Below are 20,693 nucleotides of genomic sequence, written 5' to 3'. Positions count from 1 at the left end.
GATCTTGAATAAAGAGAAGCAACTAGGAGGGGGACAAGTTCGGATGTATGGAGCTGTTTTTTTTTTTCACTCGCGATAAATCTTCTCAGGTAAGGTATTTTAGAAATTCAAAGCAGTGTAGCCGTAAAATCTATTTCTTTCATTAACTTAACATTTTACTAGCAGAAAATTACTAAAACACTAATTTGATCTTATTTTCCAAAAAAGAAAAACCAAGGTCATTAGAAAGTCTTATTTATTTATTACAAAAGCAAAGCTTCATTCACAATATGAACTGCATACTAGATATAGTTATTTCTGCATTAAACTGCTTTCCGGAATCCCTAAACAATATAGTGTATTGTACAACCATAATGCAAGTTAGTTTTGCATACAAAATATGTTCTTTACATCAAAGCACATGTTAACAAAAACAAGTTCTAAAAAGCATATACCCTCTAAGACTAATGAAAACGTCTTTAGCAGGGAATTAAAAAAAAATTAACATTCATTTGATAAATATTTTGTAGAACTTGAAATGAGGATTTTATCTCTGAGTATTTTTTGTAGTATTCCCCTTGTCCAGTTTTTGCAGAAGAATGGCAAACACTTATTTCTAAAATGAAATAGCCCTGGAAACACCCAGAGGAAATGTTCAAAGTAAAAGTCTAGCCTTAACTTGAATTTCAAGAAGTTGTAGCTACGTACTACATTAGTAAAATCTGAAATAAAATTATTCCCAGTTAATCTCTTCACAGTTTCTTAAAAAAATATTAGTGGAGATAAATTATCTACCAACTTTAAAAATCTAAACTTATGTTCACTGAACAAAAATAAATTTAGTTTCAGAACATTGCCTGTTAACGGCAAAGTACTATAAATAGTGCATGTTAAACTCTTCCCAACTCATTTCTATAAAATATTTGATTAAAAATAAAATGAGAGAAATATTCAATACAGAGGGGAAGACACGAACATCTTTTCAAATACAGAATTTAACTCACAGGAAATTTAAATAAAATCTAAATATTTTAAAAAATACCATACCAAAAAAGCCTCTAAGGTAGATTTGCCTCAAAAATTTTAGTGCATTTAGAATAACTGTAGCTTCTAAGCATCAACACCTTTGGGATATCAACTGTGCTCTTTAAGTCATAGCAAAATTATAATTTTACATTCTAGTATGTAATTATGAAAAAAATCTTTTCCATGTTTAAATTAAAATGCACCTTCACAACATCCATGTTCAGTTGTTAGAAAAAAATGCATTTGACTGAGAATATAGAGTTAATAAGCTGGTTTTAACAAGGGAGCTCTTTCTCTTTGTTTCATGAAAATTTTCATTTTCTATTTTGGGGTACTGCTTTTATCTGAAGAATAAAAATGGGAGAAAATAACCACAAAAGCTTCCAAATGACAACCTGTTTCTTTCTGGCAACTGATAAATACTAAAGCCAAGTTATCCACTTGGAAACTACTGCAGTAAAACGGATCTTAGCAGTCCGTGATTTAAGCAACAATGTAACAGAATTGTAGAATTTTAAACTACAAGATTTGACAAAGAAGAGAGTTCCAGTTTGGAGAAACTGTCCTTGATGCTGCTCTTTAAACAATGCAGTAGCTTAGACTGGATGCTAAACTGCAAGAACTCATTACAGTGGCTTTCTAGCATCTGAAAGGGAAAGCAGAGGATCCATTAACTTGGCACTTGGGGGTTTTGTGGGTACATACCACCAATATTTCCCTTTCCTTTACTATTAGAGGTCTTTTTCGGTTAATAGATGCTTAATATTCTCTTTAAGATGCCAATTAGCACATTCAACATATGAACAAAATTAAACATAGAATTTTTGCAAAGTACACAGAAAAGAAACCAAGTTAGTAACAATATATTTTATTGTTTGACCAAGCTCTCTTCAGAGTACGTGAGTTATTACACAATATAAAAACAATAGCCTCCTATTCAAAATGAATTACTCTATAGTAAGTCTTATTTTTATAAACAAATTAAATGTCATGTTTAGATGCATTTTATATTCATTTCCACATCTTTTTATCCTTTCTTACTAAAGCGATGATTTAGTTTCTACACAGTTTCATCACTCTACATGAAGACTGGTAAAACTGCAAATAAGAATTACAATTTGAAGTCACAGAAAATATTTTAAATGGCTAATTCTGAAGAGGAGACAAGAATCCATTTTGGACATGTTCTCATTTTTGTAAATACGACTTCACTATCACATTTTCTCATGTGTTTCCATACCCACCTTTTCTTGGAAATTATGGGCAATAAATGGATAGAAGGAAGGAAAAGGAATCTTGAGAAATTTGTTTGGAGGCTGCATTTTAGTAATAAGGATGACTTCACTTTACCTCTTTGGTCATCAAAGGAATAGGAAGAATAAGAGATTCTCATTATAGTTATCCACCTCACCAAACAGTAATGATATCAGAATGAAGGATTTAAATGAAAGTCAAACTGAGAGGGGAAAGGCATCTAGCACTCTAGTGTATTTACCTGTGAAAATAAAATAAAAATCCAGTGGAAAACTGACATGTGTTGAGACAATGAATAAACAAGTTATTTTAAATATTAAAAGAATTTTCAATTTCAAGTCTTAACTGTTTTACATTTCCCCTTGTGGAAAAAAGAAAAATTTACTAAACTGAAATAGCTTATTATTATCAGTTGGAATGAAACTACTGATTCAACTTCAGAAATGTGAACTAAATGATATTTCAATTAATAGCAATTTTTAAGGCAATTTCTGTACTAAACACTGAAATGAGTAGTAATAAATTCTGTAAAAGAAAGTAATTTATTCTACCATTTTGAAATATGGCAGAAATAACATCCAGTTCAATGCATATTGAAACATCAAAAGTATGGATAAGCCTTGAAGTTTTTATGGACCATAAATGTGAGAAATTCAAATGAACATCTTGTAAGATTATGACTGCACTCCAATTCTCCAATGTCGAAAGGAAAAAAGAGACACCAATGTGTCTAACTGTTCTAATATATAAATGACCCTGACCAGATTTTTATGAGAAAAAGGGGAAATTTTATTCCGTCAAATTTATATTCTATAAATATAATGTATAAGCCTTGAATTAGCAGACACTTTATTAGGGATGACCAAAACAAAACAAAACAAAAAAACCAAACCACAAAACAGCAAAACTAAGTAAAATATGACTATTTTCAGTCAATGTTGGTTATGTTGCCCTCTTGCAAAATGACAGGCAAAATCATACTTGTTTTTACATTTGCATCCACATATATTACACTGAAAAGGATTTTCATACCCATGACATCCCATATGAATGGTGTAAAGGATGTTGTCTGCAAAGTACATATCACAGTGCTGGCAGTGGTGCAGAAGCTGAGGGTCCTGGACCGGCAGGGCTGGGGCTGGGGTGCTTGGCTGGCTGTTTCCTATGCTGGGAGTGCTCGTGTGGGCACTTGGCTCACTGCTTGGACCTGCCACTGGACTATAGTTCCTTTGACTATGGGATGGCCGAGGTTCTGGGCTTGTGGGAGAGGAGCTCTGAGGAATACTTGCTGATACGGCAGAAACTACTGCTTGGGTAGAGGGCTGCTGAATCATGAAAGGCTTTTCATCAGGGCAGGGAACTACATCAGGGGATGCAGGGTTTTGGTTTTCGGGTGGCAAACTGGACAACTGCCCTGCTAGAGTTGAGAGCTGATTCAAAGGGTTATCAACCATGAGTTCTTGGGGGTCCCTTGGAAGGCCACCAGTTGGTGTGGTTTTTGCCATACTTTCATAGGAGTCAGTCTGGATATTTGGGATTTCGTGGGTAAAATCGTTAAGGTAGTCTGGTTTCTGAACCACCATGGAAGGTGGACTTAAGTTGATTAGTGCTCTTCTGCTATAGCCCAGATTGCTTGTTTTCTTCTGTAAAACCCCCCACATTTTCTTGCTGCTTAAGGAAGACCTAGTACCTTTAATTGGTACCATTTTATGCTTGCGCCTTCGATGATGGGACAAGTTACTTCGATCACTGCAGCGGAAGGAACATAATTCACATTTGTATGGTTTTTCTCCAGTATGAGAACGCATATGGGCTTCCAGATGACGCTCATAAGCAGATGCAAATGGACAAAGATGACATCGATGAGGTTTTTCACCTGTTTCAAAAGAAAAATGATGGAGAAACAAGAGTAAGTGGTTCATTTATGGAAGGTTTTGCTTGTCCATTCATTGGACAATTGGAAATTGATCAAAAAGAAAATGCTTTCAGAAAGTCATATTTGCATAGCATATGAGATTGTTAAAATTTGTAAATAAACCCACAAACTGAAATAAAGCTTAAGAACTCATCAGCAACAACTTGAAATATGCATTGATGTTGTATTAGTCAATACAGTATAAAAACTGTTATGGCTTCGAATGCATTTAGAAAGAAGAAACAGTACAATTGAAATATTCTAGTAATAGCCTTACATAATAATGAGTTTATCAAAAGTATGTCTCCGAGTTATATGTTCATGTATACATTTATATACATTCATATTCACACACACACACATATGCATACCCTTTCCTCACAGAAAAAAAATACAAAAAAAGCTTTTTTTAAAGTCCTTATATGAAATAGAAAGCTCAGAATTGAAATGGGCTTGCTAGTCTGAGTTATGCAAAGCATCCCTTCAAAATTGCTAGTGCTTCTCCTCCATCTTCCTACTCTTCAGCTGCCAGAAGGAACAACTATAGTTAATGTTGTTAACTGAAGACTGCCCAATTATGTGAAATAAACATTTGGAATATAAGATTTAGAGTCATTCATCTCGTAAGTATGTGTCACATGCCCTCCTAGGCTCTGGGGGTACAAAGATGGTCTTGTCACAATTGCCCTGTCCTCAAGAGGCTCTCAGGCTACAATGATGTGATGAATGAGCACAGGATGCATGAAGCACACAGGAAGGATGTCTGACCTGGTCTTGGGCAGGGGGCAGATATAGTTGAGAAAGTTTCTCAGAAGGGACAGCTAAAGTGAGATCTGGGATTAGCAGTACCATCTGCAACTGTATACTTTCTGAAACTTTTCCCCCTTTCGGCAACTGAAACGTAATAGGATAAAGATTAAAACATTTTATCACATCGCAGTGCTTTAGCATTATTCCTTCCTAATCTGAGAGGCAGACAGATGTTGAGAGATTATTTGGATCAAGAGGGAAACATGGCTAAGGAAGGAGAGGATCTACAAAGGGCATCACTTCTGACCTGTTTGTATGTTGTTATGTTGTTGCTTTGAAAAATGGAGTAACTTTCCCATTTATTCGACCTTTACGTAAACCTTCATTTTTGAACATTAAAACTATTTCTTTGACAAACCAACCTGCCCCCCTTGGCCCCTCTCCTGCCCTCATAGAAATGCTTTTTCCAGCTGTCTTTCCATTACCTGTGTGGATTCTGATGTGTTCAATAAGCCGGGCTGTTCCTTTGCTGGCATAGTTGCAGTACCGACACTTCAGCTTCCCATCAAAGGTCCTTTCAAACCCGTCTACTAACATTCCTGAGTTTTCATCCAAGGAAACTTCAACAGATGGGTGATCAAGTCCATTTTGATCACCATCTGTTCCAGCTATAAACAAAGTACCGCAAAAGAAATTATGCATCTCAGAATCAACTGAATTTAGCATTTCAGTTTTAAGTGGTTGAAAAATCTTATAAATTGACAGTTCACTTCCCACAAAAGTCCATTTTATAACAGACTTTCTGAACTGAGGCTAATTTTATACAAAAGCAGTAATACATTCTGTATTATATTCTGAGAACCTTTTATTGGGGGATCTCAAATTATGTACACAAGGGCCAGTGCAGTGGCTCCTACCTGTAATCCCAGAACTTTGAGAGGCAGAGGTGGAGGGATAGCTTGAGGCCAGGAGTTAGAGACCAGCCTAGCCAACATGGCAAAACCCTGTCTCTACTTAAAAAAAAAAAAAAAAATTACAAAAATTAGCTGGGCATGGCGGTGCGCACCTGTAGTCCCAGCTACTCAGGAGGCTAAGGCATGAGAATAGCTGGAATCCAGGAGGCAGAGGTTGCAGTGAGCCAAGATTGCGCCACTGTACTCCAGCCTGGGCGACAGAGCCAAGACTCTGTCTTAAAAACAAAGAAAACAAAATTTCTTACACACACATTGTACTGGTCCTTAACATGTTTTTGAAGAAGTGAACAGGTGAGGAGGGAGGGGAATAAAGAGATTCACTGGAGAGTGATGGCACAGTTACACACAGGTGTTTAGCACCCTCGCTATTTCTACAACTGTAACTGGCAGTCAAAGAATCTCCAAAACCCTAACTCTATTTATTTTAGTCTGAAGCAGCGAATAAGTTTTCCACATCCCAGTGTTAATACGTGCGTTCTCGATCTCTGTTCCATTTAGGATCTTAAAATTCTAATTAAGCACATAAAGGAAAGTATCATCCCTGATACCTCTGAAGGATAAGGTTTTAAGAATCTCAGAGATAAAAGATGTTTGGCTGTTTGCTTTTAATCTAATCTGACTACTTTTTTGTAAAAAGAAACTGAAGAGACCTGATGCTCATAATCAGGAAAATCGGCAAATGGCTGGGACTACAACCCTGGTCTCTTGAATCCTGTTTGGAAATCTGTGCGTTAGGAGGGAAATTTCCATTCCTACAGCTTCATGGGAAAAGGTCTACTCCATCTCAGGAGGTAACAGTGCTGGTATGCATAATTCAAGCCCCCTGCTTCACCAGTTCCTCACTCCTCACTAGGAGAAGTGATTCCGCTGGTTGAGACAAGACCAATATCCAAGAGGGCTACGCTGCATTAGAAGGACAAGGCTCAGTGTCTTCCTCTCTCCCACTGCTTTCCCATGCCAGTCACTATCACATTTTAATGTGTATATGAATTACTTGGGGGATCTTATTAAAACACAGATTATAATTCAGTAGATCTGGGGTGGTGTCTGGTGTTTTGTATTTCTAACAAGCTCCCGGGTGATGCCTGGTCCCTGATGCCAGTCCCTGCATTATAAGGCCCTACCCAGGCTATCTGGGTCAGGGGTCAGCAAACTTTTTCTATAGGCATGAAATAGTAAATACTTCAGGCTTTGTGGGCCATATGATCTCTAACACAACTACTCAACTCTGCTGTTTTAGCAAAACAAACAAAAACAGCTACAGAAAATATGTAAACAAATGAGCATATCTGTGTTCCAATTAAATTTTATTTATGTGGACACAAGTTTGAACTTCACAGAATTTTCACGTATCATTACATTATTCTCCTTTTGACACTTTTAAAACCATCTTTAAAAACCATTCTTAGCTTGCACGCCATACAAAAACAGCAGTCCAGATGGTGCCCACAGGCTATAGTTTGCTGACCTCCGAGCTAGGTTAGGAATAAATTCCAGTTTTTTGTGGCAAGCAAATTAGACAAAATTTACCTCTAGCAGGCTCAAGGAGGTCACCACTTTCTCTATTTTCATTTCTCTTCTTGGATAGGTAAACATGGTCAGCCCTTTCTTCATTTTAAGAGAGAAGAAACTGAAACCCCTATTTTTGTCTCAGGTCGAATCCAGATTTCCTGATGGCCTAATGGTTTGTATAGTGAAGCTGATGTTCCAATCCCCTTTGGGTTCTTTGTGTCTAATGCTAGCTCATAAAAACTGGAGGACAGGAAGGGTATTTGGAGCCCCTAACCTTCCAACAAGACCATAATGCATCTCCAGATCATGTTAAGTACTCTCCAGCAGAAGTCTGACAAGTTTAAAAAAGGGGAAAAAATGCCCTGTATCTTTCTAGAAAAAACAGAATGATTCATATTAATGCACAGTGGTCTTCACAATAATAGCTACGCACAATCATAGTACGTGTATAAAAAGTGAATTATTTAGTAGTATTAAAATGAGTCTACCTCCCTGAAGAGTCTCTGCTTCTTTGTCCCCACTAACTGATCCAGAAATCATGTTCACATGATGGGTCTGCTGAGTCAGGTATTCCTGAAAATCTTTCACGAAGTCCAAAGGCTCTGGTTTTTTTTCACCCATCTTTGCTTTTTTAACATTTACAGTTTGTTATACCTAGAAAACAAAACTGAAATAATTTTACACCATTTAGGGAGATCTAGTACATAGCAAACAAATGACAAAAGCTATTTTGTGCAAGACACTATACAAAGCAAGAGAAAACACAGTGCCTGCCTTTCAGCATCTTATAATCTTCCTGGTAAACTAAAGACATACACAAAATGGTAAAAAATCAATATATTTAATAATTAAATATAAATACGGATTCAAACTTAGTCATAGAGGATGGGAAGAAATTTCAAAGGCAGAAGAAAAGAGAAAACAAGTTCAGATTAAAGAAATAAGAACACAAGCAGAGATTATCGATGAAGAAGACAATAAAGAAACCAAGGAGGCCAGAGACCAACATAGGGAGAACTTGTCCCTACAGAAAAAAAAAAGTTTTTAATTAGCTGGGTGTGGTGGCACATGCTGATGGTCCCAGCTACTCAGGAGGCTGAGGTAGGAGAATTGCTTGGGTCCGAGTGGTCGAGGCTGCAGTGAGCCGTGATCGCACCACTGGACTCCATCCTGGTCGACTGAGGGAGACTATTTTCTGGATGACGGACATGTTTCTTATCTGTGCTATTCCCACACAGTTGCTACTAGCCACATATAGCTACTGAGGCACTTGAAATTTGGCTAATACATATGACCTGAGTTTTAAATTTTATTAATTTAAATAGAAATAGCTGCATGCAGCTAGTAACTACCAGCAAAGGCTCCTAGACATAGTGTTCACATGAATGAGTAGTCTGCAAATAAGTGGTCTAGAACTAGGGGTTGCAAAGTTTTTATGAAGGGCCAGATAGTAAATATTTTAGGTTTTGCAAGCCATGCTCATCTTTGCTGCAATTACTCAACTGTGTCACTGTAAGGAGCCACAGACAATAGGCAGCCACAGACAATATGTAAACAAATGGGTGGGGCTATGTTCCTATTAGACTTTATAACAACAGGCATTGAGCCAGATTTGGCCTACAGGCCTTAGCTTCCGAACCCCTGCTCTAGAAATATCCAAATCACCAACTCTACCACCTATCATCCTATCCACTCCAAGACTAGGAAAAAAAAAAAAAGTAAAAGAAAATCCCTGACAGTAGTGTAGAAATGGAAAGTCTCTTGTGGGTTCTGCAATCACAAGCTGGTCTTCACATAGGTTTATGGCCCAAATTCACAAATAAAATAGCCAAAAAAGTTTTCTAGTAAGAATAAGATGAAGTCTAGCACCTGGGATAAAAAAGGTCTTTTCTTCCAGGAAAAACAATTTTTATGCAAATAAGTACAATTCTCTGGTAAATATACCTTATAAAATCTTTTTCTAAACTCAAACTAATGAATAATTTTCCATCTAAAAAAGCTTCCATCTTTAGTAGCCAGTGGTAGGCATCAAAAAATTATTCACTTTCAGCATATATGCTTAACTTTTTCTTGAAGTCTTGTACATACATAGAAAAGCACATAAATGGTAAGAACAGAGCTCAATGAATTGTCACAAAATGAACACATTCATAAAATCAGCACCACAATCAAGAAACAGAAGGATGCCGGCATCCCAGAAGCCCCGCTTGTGTACCCTTCCAGTGCTAGGACCCTCCGCCCTGACAAGGGTTACAGCCATCCTGACTTCTGACTCTGTAGATTAGTTTTGTCTGTTCTTCAACTTTATGTAAATGGAATCACACACTATGAACCTTTGTCTGGCTTCTGTCACTCAACATTGTAATTGTAAGATTCATCCATATGGTTGCATGCAACTGAAGTTTGCTCAAATTTACTGCTGGAGTCTGTTGTATGACCATGCCACAACTAATTTATCTCTTATACTGTTTTTAGATCATTTGGGTAATTTCCAGCAATTGGCTGCTGTGAATAAAGTTTCTATGAACATATTACTATGTTTTTTTTTTTTTTTTTTTTTTTTTTGAGACGGAGTCTCGCTCTGTCACCCAGGCTGGAGTGCAGTGGCGCGATCTCGGCTCACTGCAAGCTCCGCCTCCCAGGTTCACGCCATTCTCCTGCCTCAGCCTCTCCGAGTAGCTGGGACTACAGGCGCCCGCCACCACGCCCGGCTAATTTTTTGTATTTTTAGTAGAGACGGGGTTTCACCGTGGTCTTGATCTCCTGACCTCGTGATCCTCCCGCCTCGGCCTCCCAAAGTGCTGGGATTACAAGCGTGAGCCACCGCGCCCGGCCATTACTATGTTTTTTGATTACGTACATATTTCTGTTGGTTGTATAGGAGTGAAACTGCCGGATCAAAGGCATGCATATATTCAGTTTTAGATAATGCCAAATAGATTTTCAAAGTGATTATAGCAATTTACACTCCCACTAGCAGTAAACAAAACTGCTGCTGCTCCACATCCTTGACAATACTTGGGCATTTTTTGCCTTTTTCGTTTTAGCCGTTCTGGTGGGTGTCTGGTGGTATCACATTAGTTTTAATTTACATTCCTTGATGACTAATGAAGATGTAAACTTTTTAATATATACTAATTAACCACTTAGATATCCTCTGTTGTATAATGTAGGCTCATACCTTTTGCTTATTTTTCTATTGCATTGTCTTTTTCTAATATGGAAGAATGCTTTATGAGTCCTTTATTAGGATATGTGAATCTTAAGTATCTTCTCCTCCCACTGTGGTTGCCTTTTCATTTTCTTTTCGTTTTTTTTTTCTTTTGAAACAGAGTCTCCCTCTGTCGCCCAGGCTGGAGTGCTGCATGCCGTGATCTCGGCTCACTGCAAGCTCCGCCTCCCAGGTTCATGCCATTCTCCTGCCTCAGCCTCCTGAGTAGCTGGGACTACAGGTGTCTGCCACCACGCCCGGCTAATTTTTTTGTATTTTTAGTAGAGATGGGGTTTCACCATATTAGCCAGGATGGTCTCGATCTCCTGACCTCATAATCTGCCCACCTCAGCCTCCCAAAGTGCTGGGATTACAGACGTGAGCCACTGCGCCCGGCCTTCACTTTCTTAATGGTAATTTTTGATGAACAGAAGTTCTTAATATAGTACAATTTACCCATTTTTATCCTTTACATTTAGAGTTGTTTGTGTCCTAGTTAAGAAATTCTTGCCTACATCTTACTTGAAGATGTTCTCCTATACTTTCTTCTAAATGCTTTTTATTTTACCTTTCATATTTTTATCTGGACTTGAGTTTTGTGTATGGTGTGAGATAACAGTCAAAGCATACTTTTTCCAAAGAGATATCCAACTGTCCCAGCAATGTGTACCTAACAGATTGGCCTTTCTCTACTAAGCTCCGATGTCTCCTTTTTAAATCAAATGGTTATATGCAGGTATGTGGCTCTGCTTCTAGATTCTCTGTTCTGTTCCACTAGCCTATCTGTCCTTGCAGCCATACCAGACAGTCTTAATAATAAGTCTTGCTATCACAGTAATTTAAGTCCCCCTGCTTTGTTTTTCCTCTTCAAGAATAGGCTGTTCTTGGGCCTTTTCAGCCTAAGTTTTTATAGTAGAACTGTACGGTTGAGGACTGAGGGGGTTCCACAAAAGCAGATTTTCCAATTTACAAAAATATGACCAACTTTTTAAGAATCAAAACTTCTTCTTTGACTTAACTAGAAATCTACTGGAAATAGACCAACATTTGACATACCATTAATATGAATTATTGTACTTTACAACCACTCAGTAACACAGGGCTGTTTTTGTTTTCCCTATTTCCTGGCTTCAGACTGATATATCTTATTTTCATACTTCTTGTCTTCTCTCTTCACATCTAGTCTCTTCTTTGTTCCAAACACATTTAGCCAAATAAGGACTTACAGGTAACTGAATTCTCACTTTTCTTAATTCAATACTTGTGAATCGTTCCTTTCCTCCCTTTTTAGAAGCTACGGTAGTTCCAGGGGCTTTTAAAAATTATTAGTGGCCAGGCGCGGTGGCTCACGCTTGTAATCCCAGCACTTTGGGAGGCCGAGGCTGGTGGATCACAAGGTCAAGAGATCGAGACCATCCTGGCCAACATGTTGAAACCCCATCTCTACTAAAAATACCAAAAAAATTAGCCGGGCATAGCGGCGGGTGCCTGTAATCCCTGCTTCTCCGGAGGCTGAGGCAAGAGAATCGCTTGAACCCGGGAGGCAGAGGTTGCACTGAGCTGAGATCGCACCACTGCACTCCAGTCTGGCAACAGAGCAAGACTCTGTCTCCAAAAAAAAAAAAAAAAATTATTAGTGCCAGGCACAGTGGCTCACGCCTGTAATCCCAACACTTTGGGAGGCCGAGGCGGGCAGATCACGAGATCAGGAGTTCAAGACCAGCCTGGCCAGCATGGTGAAACGCCGTCTCTACTAAAAATACAAAAAAATTAGCCAGGCGTGGTGGCAGGAGAATTGATTGAACCTGGGAGGCGGAGGCTGCAGTAAGCCGAGATTGTGCCACTGCACTCCAGCCTGAGAGACAGAGAAAGACTCCGTCTCAAAAAAAAAAAAAAAAAAAAAAAATTAGTATTACTACCCCTTTTCAGGTAGAAAAGCCTATTTTTTAGAAAATTGTCCAGGAAGTTGAGGCTACTGAAAGTTTATCCTCTGGACAAATAGAGTATAGTCAACTCTCTATATCCACAGGTTCTGTTATCTGTTGATTCAACCAACTGCAAAACAAAATTATTTGGAAAAAATGGATGGTTGCATCTATATTAAACATGTACAGACTTTTTTTTTCTTTTTTTTTGAGACGGAGTTTCGTTCTTGTTGCCCAGGCTGGAGTGCAATGGCGCGATCTCCGCTCACTGCAACCTCTGCTTCGCAGGTTCAAGCAATTCTCCTGCCTTAGCCTCCAGAGTAGCTGGGATTACAGGTGCCCGCTACCACACTGGCTGATATTTTTTGTATTTTTAGTAGAGATGGGGTTTCACCAGACTTTTGGGGGGGGGGTCATAATTCCCTAAACAATACAGTATAACTATTTACATAGCATTTACATTGTATTAGGTATTATAAATAATCTAGAGCTTAAAGTATACAAGAGGTTGAGATTTTGAGTTATATGCAAATACTTAGCCATTTTATATAAAAGACTGGAGCACCCACAAATTTTGCTGTCTACAGGGGTCCTGGAACCAGTACCTACCGGATACGGAGGGACAACTTTAAGACTATGAACAGGGACCTCTCTCAGCCTTAGTTTCCTATTTTGTAAAATGGAATCATAATTCAACTTGCAGTGCTATCTTAAGTTTTATAGGTAAGTATACAGAAAGCATATTGTGACATGTATCACATATGGTAGGCTATCAGAAAATGGTAGCTATTTGTCTAATAATTATTTTTGTAGCAAATAGAAAAAATGGTTATAACTTGGATTTTAAAATTCTCACCGCCCCTGATTCAATTATTCCCCTTTTTCTACTGGTTCATCAACGTGGTTGAAGAATATACTGAGCATCTGTTTCTTAGTTACAACGAAACAAACATGTTCCACCTTAGTCTCAAGTAATCCCAATTTGCAATTTTTCAAATCACTTTGCAATTTCTCAAACTGATCTCTGCTTATTTTACTTCTTATAGGCCACCTCTTTAAATCACTTGCTTTAGTCTAACTCAACTTTCTGAATCTTCAGGATTATTGTTGGCTTTTGAACACATTAGTTTCCGTTGTTTTTTTCCCCATCTTATCATGTTTATTTGAACTAGTTCTCTGCTTCTTTATCATTGCGTTACTATTTGTTTTGTGACTACAGTTGATTGTGCTGATTATCTGTCCTTTAAATTTGCTCTTGGTGGGAAAATGTAAGCTAGTCAGCTCCAGTGAAAAAGACTATCAAGAATAAGATCTGGGAAAATATTTTTTTAATTTGTAAAAGCTGTATAGCCCTATAGATTGTGTTCTAATTATAAAAGCTATAATTAAGAAAGAAATCCCAGTATTTACATTGTAACTTAGCATCACTTCTTGCCAATCAGTTCACATGAAAACTAATACATTTCCCCTGGAAAATGTCTGAATATACTTTGACAGGCTTCTGGAAGCAAGAAAATCCTTACCAACTCTTGATTAGAAAGCATAACGTTGCTACAGTACAACATGTGACAGTGCAGTAAAAACACACAAGACTGCCAGAAAGCAAGCAGAAGAAAATGGTATTTTTATACATGCATCTCAAGTTTAAGAACACGAATGAGCCTAATTACAGAGGATGGCTGGCATATTTTGACAGTCTTGGCTATTATCACATTGTCACATTATAAACTTCACTGTGTTCCCTGCCATAAATTGTGTGCTGCTTTTCAACCACAATGCATGATAAACTTAAAAAAAAAAAAAGAATGTCTATGAAATAGAGAAGATAACATTGTAACACTGCAAACATAAAGAAAAACTCTTCTTAAATTAGAATTTTAAGTATATTAGTATGCTTTATAACCTTAAACATCCTGTCATGATTTAAAAATCAGTTGTCATTTCATCCCTAAGCATTTTTGTGCCCACTTGACCTGTATGGCCTCTATCCCATATATCCATACACACAGGGTATGACAGGTGCTTGCAAAGCCCCAGACTATAGTAGACACATATATGAATGAAAGGTGCCTAAAGTGAAGTAGAGTCTTGGGCTCAAAACTCAGCTTTCTACATCTCAAGTCAATATTTCTAAGCGCAACAAATTGAAAAATAGTAATAATTCTGAAACTAGGCTGGACATGGTGGCTCATGACTATAATCCCAGCACTTTCAGAGGCTAAGGTGGGAGGACTGCCTGAGCTCAGGAGTTCAAGACCAGTCCAGGCAACAAAGTGAGACCTCGTCTCTAATTTTTAAAAGAAAAAAAAATTCTGGAACTACAAAGGACTTCCTCTTATAGAAAGAAAATAAAAGTTTTCTATCCGAGCTATTTTCCTGTCTTTGATGTAAGTATCATCAGTCTCAGGTCTCAAAGTTTAATCTAAGAACTCCACAAATTAACTGATACCCAGAGATGCCTCTAAGGCATTGATAAATTTTAAAACCTTTGCAAACATAACAAAATATACTTTAGAAAATCCACAAGCTATAATTTTTTTTAATGGTGTCTTTCCTGTACCGGACATGAACTCAATACCTTGGTGTTAGCCAAAAAATTACTTACTTTACACAAAATTTCAATGTGTGATATCATGTCATCTGAACAAGAAATACACTTAAGTATTCTCCAGTATTATTATAGATATGGGTGGTGTTATCACAACTCAGATATACTCTTTCTGCTGGCATCGTCATGGACTGAATGTTTATGTTCCCAAAAGCTGATATGTTGAAATTCTAACCCCTAATTTGATGGCATCTGGAGTGGGGCCTTTGAGAGATAATTGTGTTGTAAAGGTGAAGTCCTCTAAATGGGATTAGTGCCTTGTGAAGAGATCCAGAGATCTTGCTTCCTCTCTGCTCTTTGCCATGAGAGGATACAATCAGAAAGCAAGCCCTCCCCAGATACCTGATCTGCTGGCACCTTGATATTAAGATTTCCCAGCCTTCAGAACTGTGAGAAATAAATGTTTGTTTAAACCACTCAGTCTATGGTAATTCGTTATAGCAACCTGAACTAAGATATCTAATCATATCAACCAAAGAGAACAATATTCCCATACTTTACGATGTTTGTTCCTTATGATATAGCAAAATTCCCAAATCCTTCCTGTGATTATTCTGATTAAAGTTAAGTTGAATATAGTATGGAATTCCATGGGGTGTAGGTGGATATCTATATAGAAACTGGCTAGGGTATACCTAAAGTATTGTCATGCCAGTAGCGTCCCCCAAATTATTATTCAAGGCTCAAAATTAATGCCTTTAGAAAACAACCAGAGGCTATGCAAGCCGTAGGGGAAAAAGAGGTATAAGAGAATTAAGCTTTGATATCCCAAAGAACAGGAAAACCTCTACCTCAAGTAGGTAATTTAAGCTAATTTCCGATCTTCCTTGGTTTCTGATAAAGGATTTATTTTGTATGAAGTTGTCTGATCTTTCTTCTTCAGTCTCATAAATGGGAAGCTGTTGATCAATGCAAGCATATATACAAGCATACACACACAATTACGTGTGTGTATATATGTGCACCACCCCCAACCTCTTAACCAGTAGCTAATAATTTAAAACACAGGCACTGAAATGCAAATTAGAAGGCATTCACAACTATGAAACAACCAGAGAAGCTCTCTAACCTATCTTCCTTCTATCTTTTTTATAAACTGTGGGAGAATTTTGAGAACATGATTAGGGAACAGCAGGATATGCTTCGTTCACCTAGCATTCATGAGAAGTCTTACTTCTCATGGGTAACCATAAGGAAGAATACAGTATTAGCAACTAACTTACTTACATAATAATTTATGGGTTAGGCAGGCCTATAAACATAAAGTGATTACAGTTCAATAGATGTGTTTACCCTCCATAGCCTAATAATTATGGTCACTGAGATTTACTCTGCTATAGAACACATATAAACAGACAACGTTGACAAATAAGGATTGGTTTCTATGGAGTAACATGGGCCTTCAAAAATAATTAGAACACAATTCCTGATTTCAGAACTGTCCAAAACTCTTGAAGGCAAAAAAGGAAATTATGAGGCTCTGAGAAATCAGAAATCAAAACATAAAAATAAAACGTAAGTAAAACCATGCTGAAAGAAATCCAGAAGAGAAATTATACAATCTAACCTTTTCACCCCAAATCTGTTCCTCCTTTTTCTTGCCACTCCAACATTGATGAAATGTAGAGTAATTGAAATTTACTCTGGAGATACAGCAAGGGACTCCAAAAGGCCATGGAGAGAGAATTTCAACTAAAATTGAAAAGCCATACAGAGGTCTGCATAAAAAACAAACAGCACACCACAAATCAAAACCTTTAAGATAAAAACTTAATTAGCATCTACAGGTTGAATGAGCTAGTAACTTATGCCAATCTTACCATTACATTAGCTGAAAAGAAAACGAACTGACAGATTAATCAAAGAACAAAGCAGTAGCTTCACTTCAGCAAAAGCTCCATAGGATCACCAAAGAATAACTGGTGTGACTACCGTTTTCTCACTGGTGGATTCGTTTTTGGCAAGACTTTTAATGTCTAAATTTAAGTTAAACTTCAGTTTAACGAAATTAAGATTAACTTCATTTAGTCACAGTACACTTCTTAAACAGTCAAGCTTATTAGTACTGCTGAACAGCTGTAGTTGCATAAAAACAACGCATTAGTCCTAAGCAGGGAAATAGGAAAGGGCTTTAAATACAAAAACAAAAAAACATGCACACCCGATAAGGGCACATCTGAATCCCATCCTTCTTATCCTATCATAACACAAAACAGTTACGTTTTTCTGGGAAACATCCTGGACCGCTAGGGGAAAATAACACCAGACATTTCAATTCACTGTAGCGAACTCTCATCAATAATAATAACCTCCAGCTGTTGTGACAACATGACATAAAACAAAATTAAATTTTTAAAATTGTTAGTTCCGACGTTTAAAAAAAGTTGTTTTAAATACGTTCTGTTCTTTCAAAACTGAATTTCCTCAGATCACAAAATTTAAGACGCCTTTGTCTTCTTCCGCTTGTCACACCTCTTTCGGGTTCTGACCAGCACATCAAGGGGACTCTAAGCAGGCCACGTGGTTAGTGTTTGCTAGAACTTGTTTAGCTTCAGATCCAGTAATCGAGCATGCTAGGTTTGGCTACTCGCGCTCCACACAGTTTATCCAAAGATCTAAACCCCGAATGAACCCGAATAGTTATTTGCTACAATGTCTTTCTCAAATCTCATATGTTCCTAAAATAAGGGTGCCCATGCAGTAGAGACGGATCCGGGCAGGATCATTAGATAAAATACGAAGGCTTTAAACGTCCTTCTCCCAACGATCAGCCTGGGACTGGCGTCGGGGCAGCAGCCTCACCAAGATTCGGAGCGACATCCTCGCCAGGATTCGAAACACCTAGGAGACCCGCGCCCGGCTGACTCTCAGCCCCTGGGACCCCGTGAAGACGCAAACCTCTGGACGCCTCCCGCAGAACCACCTGTCAGAGCCAGGCAACAGTCCCCGCCCCGGAGCCTCCGAGCTCCTGCTCGAAGGCGCCGACAGCAGGAGACCCTGCTCCCTCGGGGTTCTCGCGGCCATAGGCGCCGCAGTCCACCGCACTCCGGCTAAGGAGGTCCCGGGCCATCACCCGACCGCCTACCGACCACGCCCGAGCCTCCACTGAACTGAGTCTCCGTCCGGATCAGCCGGCCCGCCACGAACCAGCTCCCGTCTCCGGCCGCTCCTTCTTATCCGCCCTGTCCCGCCGCGTCGCCGCCGTCCGAGCCGGCAGCCTGCTACTTACCTCCTGACAACTGCATCGAGTAAACCACACCGCCTTGTTCAACGCCGTCGCCGCCGCCGCCGTCTTCGTCACCGTCGCAGTCGCCGCCGCCATCTTTGTTGTGTCTCCGACTCCCTTCCCACCCCCCTGCCTTGCTCAAGTCTCGCGTGAGCAGGATGGAGGGCGAAAGCGAGGAGGGGCCTGTTTGTCTCTCTTGGGGTTCCGTAGGCAGCAGCGGGCAGGGATTAAGGGGGGTGTGTGCGGGGCGGGTACTGAGTGGGCGGGGCCTTGCTCGGCTAACTCCCAGGGGCTGGCTAGAGACCCAGAGGCGCAGAGCGGAGAGGTCTGCAGCGAGGATGGAGGGCCTGGCAGTACGGTTGCTGCGCGGCAGCAGGCTGGTGAGTGCGTTCGAGGCTGGCGTCCTGGGGGCCCAGAGCCACCTTGGTCCCTGGCATCGCAGCTGGCAGAGCCTTCTAACGGGCCTCGATGCGCCGCCTGAGCCCCGCTCCACGTCCTGCGTCCCCAGACTCTTTACCCGCGGGCAGTCTACGACCCCGACCCCCTTCAGGCCTCTGGTGAAGCCAGCTGGTGGCAAGGGGGTCGGGGCTGTCTAGAAGCTGCTTTGGCGGAGCAAGTACCTTGAGTGGAGTCGGAGGGTCGCGTCGGCAAGATGTCCTTTGCAGGCCGTTGCGTCCTGAAAGCCACCGAGTCTCGATCTTATGGATCTCTGGATGCATTTTGCACAGGTGTCACCTCCCTGATGCCCTAACCCACCTTTCCCGAGTGATTACATTTCACACCCCCTCCCCCAAAAAAGAAAGTTAAAATATAGGCCCAGTCTCATTCTGAGCAGGTGTCTCCCTGTCCTTCCTTCCGCGGCCCCGCTCAAAGGTAGTAAGGGACTTCGGAGTTGTTCGGGCTTCCCGGCCGGGGACAGAGTTCCCTCTGCCCCTTATCTCATGTCTGGAGCCTGGGTATCCTTACGTGGATAGACTCACCGCCGCCCAGGGGAGCTGGTGTCGGTCCCTCTTCTATGAACTTAAGCTGAAACCAGCCTCTTGTTGTGCTTAATTCTTATCTGTGCACCCACACAAACTGTTGATTCTTTAACAGCCCCTGTGTTAAACATCCTATGCTCTTCACCCCTTGGACCTATTATATAGCATGCTTTTCAGAACATACACATTTTGATACACTTGTATTTGTCAGTACACTTCACTGGGAATTTTCCCACTGCTTACATGTGCTTTTCATGTTTCCTTTGCATTTGCTTTCATGAGTTAGGCTTTCCAACTGCTGCTTCAGTCTTATGCCCAGAGGCAGGACTCTTACCTTTTTTCTCATTAGAGATAATTAATGTTATTTGACTGTTTTACAGGCCTGAAGTGCAATAAAAAATAGTAAGTGATTATTGTTTAATACTGCTTATAATTGTTGGTTAATAACTTAGCAAAGAAAATTTCTTTGGTTTTACAATTTGACTGTTTTAGAGCCAAAATTTATTGACCTCATACTCTGTGGTAGGCACATTCTCATTCTACCTGAGTCATCTCAATTCTCACAACCGTCTTAACAAGTAGTTTAATCTTGCAGATGCTGAAAAAGAGTAATAACTTGCCCACAGATAGAAAGTGATAGAGCTGGTAGTATTCGAACTCTGGTCTGATTCTAAACTTAACCTTCATATACTACTGTCTCGCCTTCCTTAGAGATATCAAAAACCTATTTTGTCTGAACTTTTGGTTTATTGTGGCTTATAGTCCTTTATAGTTTTTGAAGCTCTTTTACATAAATTAGCTAAACTGATTGAACATCGACTGTAACATAATGGTTAAGAACGTAGGTTCTGTAGCTAGGCTGCTTGGATCTGAACCCAGGCCCTCTCACTTCCTAGTGGTGTAACCTTGGACAGGTTATGCTTTGGGTCTCGGTTTCCTGGTCTGTAAATGGAGAGAATAATTGTGCCTGTTCCAAAACTGTTGTGAAAATTAAACGAGTTCATATGTTCATGTAAGGCACTTAGAATAGTGCTCGGCATATAGTCAGCTCTCGGTAAATATCAGCCCTCACTGCCATGCACGAAGCATTGTGTGCTATGGCAGATGTAATAATGAGTAAAACACTCTACCTCCAAGAAGCTTATCTTTTAGAGGAATGGTTAGAACTATATGCAGCTAACCTCATGTCATGTAGGTGTGGAGCAAATCCTAAGGGGCTACAGTCTGCATGTAGATTCAGAAGACAGAAATGACTAGGCCCATTGGGGAAGTGACAGGCTCTTTGGAAACTGGGTTAGAGTTTAGGAGGGGAAAGGAGTGGTCAGAAAACTGC

At 39.6% G+C, this 20,693-nt stretch overlaps 2 protein-coding genes across 6 annotated transcripts in view; one reads left to right on the top strand and one right to left on the bottom strand.

Moving 5' to 3' along the window:
- Positions 1 to 218: 218 nt before the first annotated feature.
- On the bottom strand, positions 219 to 18,529 carry IKZF5 (IKAROS family zinc finger 5). Of its 5 annotated transcripts, none has more exons than XM_055246475.2 (5): positions 18,384 to 18,529; positions 16,722 to 16,872; positions 7,899 to 8,077; positions 5,410 to 5,592; positions 219 to 4,135 (listed from the first exon to the last, which is right to left on the bottom strand). In XM_055246475.2, the coding sequence occupies exons 3-5, from the start codon at positions 8,029 to 8,031 to the stop codon at positions 3,192 to 3,194; spliced, it is 1,260 nt and encodes a 419-aa protein (XP_055102450.2). In that variant the 5' UTR covers positions 8,032 to 8,077; positions 16,722 to 16,872; positions 18,384 to 18,529; the 3' UTR covers positions 219 to 3,191. The 5 variants fall into 5 exon arrangements, with proteins under 5 accessions (XP_055102450.2, XP_055102465.2, XP_055102470.2 ...); XM_055246490.2 differs by having other exon boundaries at positions 7,899 to 8,064; positions 18,384 to 18,527; XM_055246495.2 differs by lacking the exon at positions 18,384 to 18,529 and adding an exon at positions 16,975 to 17,848.
- Positions 18,530 to 18,675: 146 nt separating this feature from the next.
- Positions 18,676 to 20,693, top strand: part of ACADSB (acyl-CoA dehydrogenase short/branched chain) — a 46,110-nt gene continuing 44,092 nt past the window's right edge. Inside the window, exon 1 of the mRNA XM_055246452.2 lies at positions 18,676 to 18,760. Within this exon, the coding sequence (XP_055102427.1) occupies positions 18,719 to 18,760 (42 nt within the window). The 5' untranslated portion in view covers positions 18,676 to 18,718. The remainder of the gene's footprint in view (positions 18,761 to 20,693) is intronic.

The sequence above is a fragment of the Symphalangus syndactylus genome, chromosome 2, assembly GCF_028878055.3.
Source record: "Symphalangus syndactylus isolate Jambi chromosome 2, NHGRI_mSymSyn1-v2.1_pri, whole genome shotgun sequence".
NCBI classification, from domain to species: Eukaryota; Metazoa; Chordata; class Mammalia; order Primates; family Hylobatidae; genus Symphalangus; species Symphalangus syndactylus.
The sequence above is the reverse complement of the archived record's forward strand: the minus strand, read 5'-3'. Positions and strand labels throughout refer to the sequence as shown.